At 39.1% G+C, this 4222-nt stretch overlaps 1 protein-coding gene across 1 annotated transcript; it reads right to left on the bottom strand.

The window, feature by feature from the left end:
• Window positions 1–2358: 2358 nt before the first annotated feature.
• On the bottom strand, window positions 2359–3854 carry LOC129260550 (uncharacterized). The gene has a single exon (XM_064099370.1). The coding sequence runs from the start codon at window positions 3677–3679 to the stop codon at window positions 2531–2533; it is 1149 nt and encodes a 382-aa protein (XP_063955440.1). The 5' UTR covers window positions 3680–3854; the 3' UTR covers window positions 2359–2530.
• Window positions 3855–4222: the final 368 nt, after the last annotated feature.

Below are 4222 nucleotides of genomic sequence, written 5' to 3' on the forward strand. Positions count from 1 at the left end.
ATTAACTTTACCTCAAATCTGGACCTGTCTAATGACGATAATAAATTTGACATCTGACTGCAATTTTGACAACAATTTTCATACTTTAAACATAGCTAACTCTAAAAAACGATAACAATCCATTAGGATCAGTGACGTACCTAGGATTTTCCACAGGGGGGGGCAAATCCGTCCGCCAAAAAATTTGACAAGCAAAAAAAAGAAGAAAAAAGTTTTTCACCCAAAATGTAAGGTCATTTAGTCCAAAAGGTATTATTTCGATTGTGAAGTGATGAATTCTTCACAATGAAAGACCAAAAATAGTAGGGGGACATTTTATATTGTATCCCCCTACTATTTTTGGTAGGGGGACACATACCCCTGTCCCCTCTGGGATTTCCGCCCATGTGGGTTGAAGATGTCACATCCCCACTATCCTGTTTCTTGTGTTATTACATGGAATCAAAATTGTTTCATTTTTTCATACCAGTGTGAATGATATGTCTCCCTTATAATGAAATAAGTTGCAGCAAAGAATATCTAATAGACTAAATCAGTTGTCAATTCAACTGTTTTTGGTTCTTGAAGGGAAAATATTAAATAAACCTAATTTTATATAATAAAATACAAAAGAACAAGTGGGGATATGACATCATCAGTTTGCTCATTGAATATTAATGAAGACATGCTTAAAACTGTTTCACCGGAATAATGCTAATCTTTAAAATACAATAACTTTGATATTCCTTGTAGGATTTTGATCAAATCTTTATTCTCATGTTCGTCTGATTTATCTTTATCTGTTCAAACCATATTACCTTCAGTGTGGAGTTTCAGATCAGAATATCAAAAATTTTCTGCTCGCGCTTCGCGCTCACATTATTAATGTAATAATATATAAAATTACCTATAATTTTCTTGATTTACAAAACATGAATAGAATGTCCCAATAAAATTATAGGTCTGAAATCTCAATTTTGTTTCCGCTCGCGCTTTGCGCTCGCATCGATTGTATAGTTATATACCTATCCTGTTAGTCATGATTAGAAAAGTGCTTAAGATGTCCTGTTTTTAGGTCTGAAATCTCATTTTTATTTCCGCTCGCGCTTCGCGCTCGCATCAATTGTATAGTTATGTACCTATCCTCTTCATTATTAGAAAAGTGCTTAGAATGTCTCGTTTTTGGTCTGAAATCTCAATTTTGTTTCCGCTCGCGCTTCGCGCTCGCATCAATTGTATAGTTATATACCTATCCTGTTCATGATTGCGAAAAGTGCTTAGAATGTCCAGTATTTAGGTCGGAATGTTAGATTTTTCAGCTCGCGCTTCGCGCTCGCATTATTTGATTGTTGATATATGTATCGTCTTAATGGGTAACTGCAAACAGTCCTTATATCACTTCCCTTTCGATCAGACCAGAGCGTATACAAAAAATATCTGCTCGCACTGGTCACATTCGCAGTTATTATTTGTTACATATACATCTTGTTCAGGACCACAAACATCGCTCAAAATGTTCAATTTTTCTGAACAAAATACATGAAATTTCCCCCCCCCAAAAAAAAAAAAATAGCTCGCGCTTCGCGCTCGAGTTATCTAATTATATATCTATGTTCTTTTATAAGAAGAATGAAGTGACTGTCATATATATGTCTGTATATATATATGTGTGTGGTGAGGGTGTGTGTGGTGCCCTTAGAGGTGTGTGTGTAATTATGGAAAATTCAATTGTGTCCCCCCCCCCCACCTTCGAGGAGAGATTTCAGCACCCCCACTGAAAAAATCGTTCCCAGGTCCCTGGGTTACCGGTAATTTGACGATGCTAATTCATTCCACGCGCATGCGTACTCTTAATCCGAAGACGCAAGTCATGAATATTCATATATTGGTCCAGAACTCGGTGGGAAAAATAATTTCGCTTCCCGGTCACTCCGGATCTGGTCCGGCGTGTAAATCTGACTGATCTGGATTGATCAGGGGGAGATATCCGGACATAGATTTTGAACTAAATGAGTAAAGGTATAAGTTTTATACGTTTCGGTGTATATTTTCAGTGTACAACATGGTACAAAGAGGAGAGTTGTATACTTCTGTGACATCACAGATCTTGGTTGCATTGTCGATTGGAGTACCTCTGTAGCATAAGTGATTTCGACATGCCAAATGCTCATAACTTTCTTATTGCTTGTCCAATTGTTCTCAAATGTCCATTCATTTCATTCTTTAATTTTCCTTTTTCATACGCTCTAACTCCTTTGAAATACTGAGATTTGGAGACAGTGATTAATGTGTGAAAGGAGCCATTTAGTAATTTTAATAGGCAATGGGTGATTTCAAGTTCAGTGTTGACCTGTTGGTGTTAGGTCAACTTTTCCACGATTATAACACCAAACATAAAATGAAGATGGTCCCGAAAAGTCATTCACTAGTAGTTGAGATGTCAATAATGTGATCTGGATCAGTTTTACAAACTCTGAATAAGTTTTGGAGCAAGAGGAAGCGATCCAAATTTCAACTTCAACACCAAGGCCAACACCGGACTTGAAAACACTCATTGCCCTCGACTCCGATGTATTCGTTTTACCTTGTCATGAACTCGCACTGTGAAAAAGGACAGCAGTAAGACAGTGGTGGAACAGCTAAACAGCCAGAAAAGCGTCAGACCAGTGAAGATTAAGTCACCGTCAGCAATATAAAAGAGCTGATACAACAGAAAAATGATGAGCGGAATGTTCGTCGAGTAAATAACGCCTATAAGAGGAGAGAATACATCATCAGCAACCTCGACAGTGTGGCAAATAACAGCGTGTCTTCGCCGAAAACAATTCAGTGTCATTTTATCAATCGGATGGGGAGAGTTGAGAGCCTGGTCGAATTCTTCCGACAGGTTGTTGAATTGCAACGAAATGTTATGACATATGAGGGAATAAAGAGCGCCCGGGAATATGTACGCAGTAGTTGCATAAACTGCGAAAATCAAGTTGATGCCGCAAAATAGCTCTGTAAGCCAAGGTCCGCAGACTCCACTTGAACTCAGCGGGTTTAGTCCTCCGAAGCCAAATGTCAAGAAAATCATAGTAGCAACGTTGAAAAGTGTCATACAAATACAAGTTATCGTTACAAATACAGCCGATTTGGTGTACTGTTTAGGATTCCCATGTAAGTTTTCTGCCTTTGTGTTGAGGGTTCTATCGAATGAGCATTGTGTTCGTCTTGTGTTAAGGAATGTAACCGAAGAGTTCCAATGACGATGGAACAAGGGCATTCCTTTTTCCCTGTAACACACTGCGAACATGATGGTATTGCATATAGAAACGACGTAAAAGTAAACTTGCAATGTTATCTGATCGTACCTGACACTGAGAGAAATAACGTAGGTCATCCGAATCGCATTCAGCCACAGGTATATACACACGAAGGCGTGATATACCCGAGAAAGGCCATTCCGCCAGCTCCTCGACCATGTCGACCTCGGTGGCTCAGGATCAGCATCAGGAAACCACCCTGAACCTTCAGTCTGGTCCTGGGTTCTGAGGGCGCCCTTGAAAGCTGTTTCGTGATAGACTCCGACGATCTTCAAAACCAGAAGGAGGGGTTCCAACATCTCATTCCAAAGAAGATTTACTTTCACATCATTCCTTGGAGGTTGATCTTGTTTGGTTGCAGAGTCCATCTTCCCAATAACAGAAATGCGATTCATTTCAGTCTGCTCCTTCTTTGATGATTACAGAAGCTTGCACAGTCAACTCTTCTCCGAGAACTCTTGGATAAGTCGTGGGAATGTCTAGCATATGGATCTTCTTTTTCAAATTTGTATTCGAAACGCCCAGGTAATCTTTGCTTTACATCAAATCTTCTTGTAAGTACGCTCTACGACAACTAAGAAACAACTGACAATAATCCAACAAAATCAATTATTCCCACAAAAGCTACTCACCGGAGGTAATTAATTACCTTGCGTCATTGTTTGCATATTGTTTATAATTGTTCTGTATTGGTTATCGCACCCTAATGGGTAAACTGACTTGGGAGATGGAGAAAGCGCTAATTGTATTTGTCTTAAAATCGATTTTCAATTGTGGTGGTACTGGAGAGGATTGTCTTGGTATAGGAAAAGAAAAGGGCCTTGTCTGTCTATAATTCTAAACAGAGTACCCCATCCTCGTCTCCCCACCCCCTCTCTCTTTCTATCTCTCTTTCTTTCTCGCAACCTCCATTCCTTTTCTTCTTGTTTACACTCTTT

Source organism: Lytechinus pictus, chromosome 5 (assembly GCF_037042905.1).
Source record: "Lytechinus pictus isolate F3 Inbred chromosome 5, Lp3.0, whole genome shotgun sequence".
Taxonomy (NCBI): domain Eukaryota; kingdom Metazoa; phylum Echinodermata; class Echinoidea; order Temnopleuroida; family Toxopneustidae; genus Lytechinus; species Lytechinus pictus.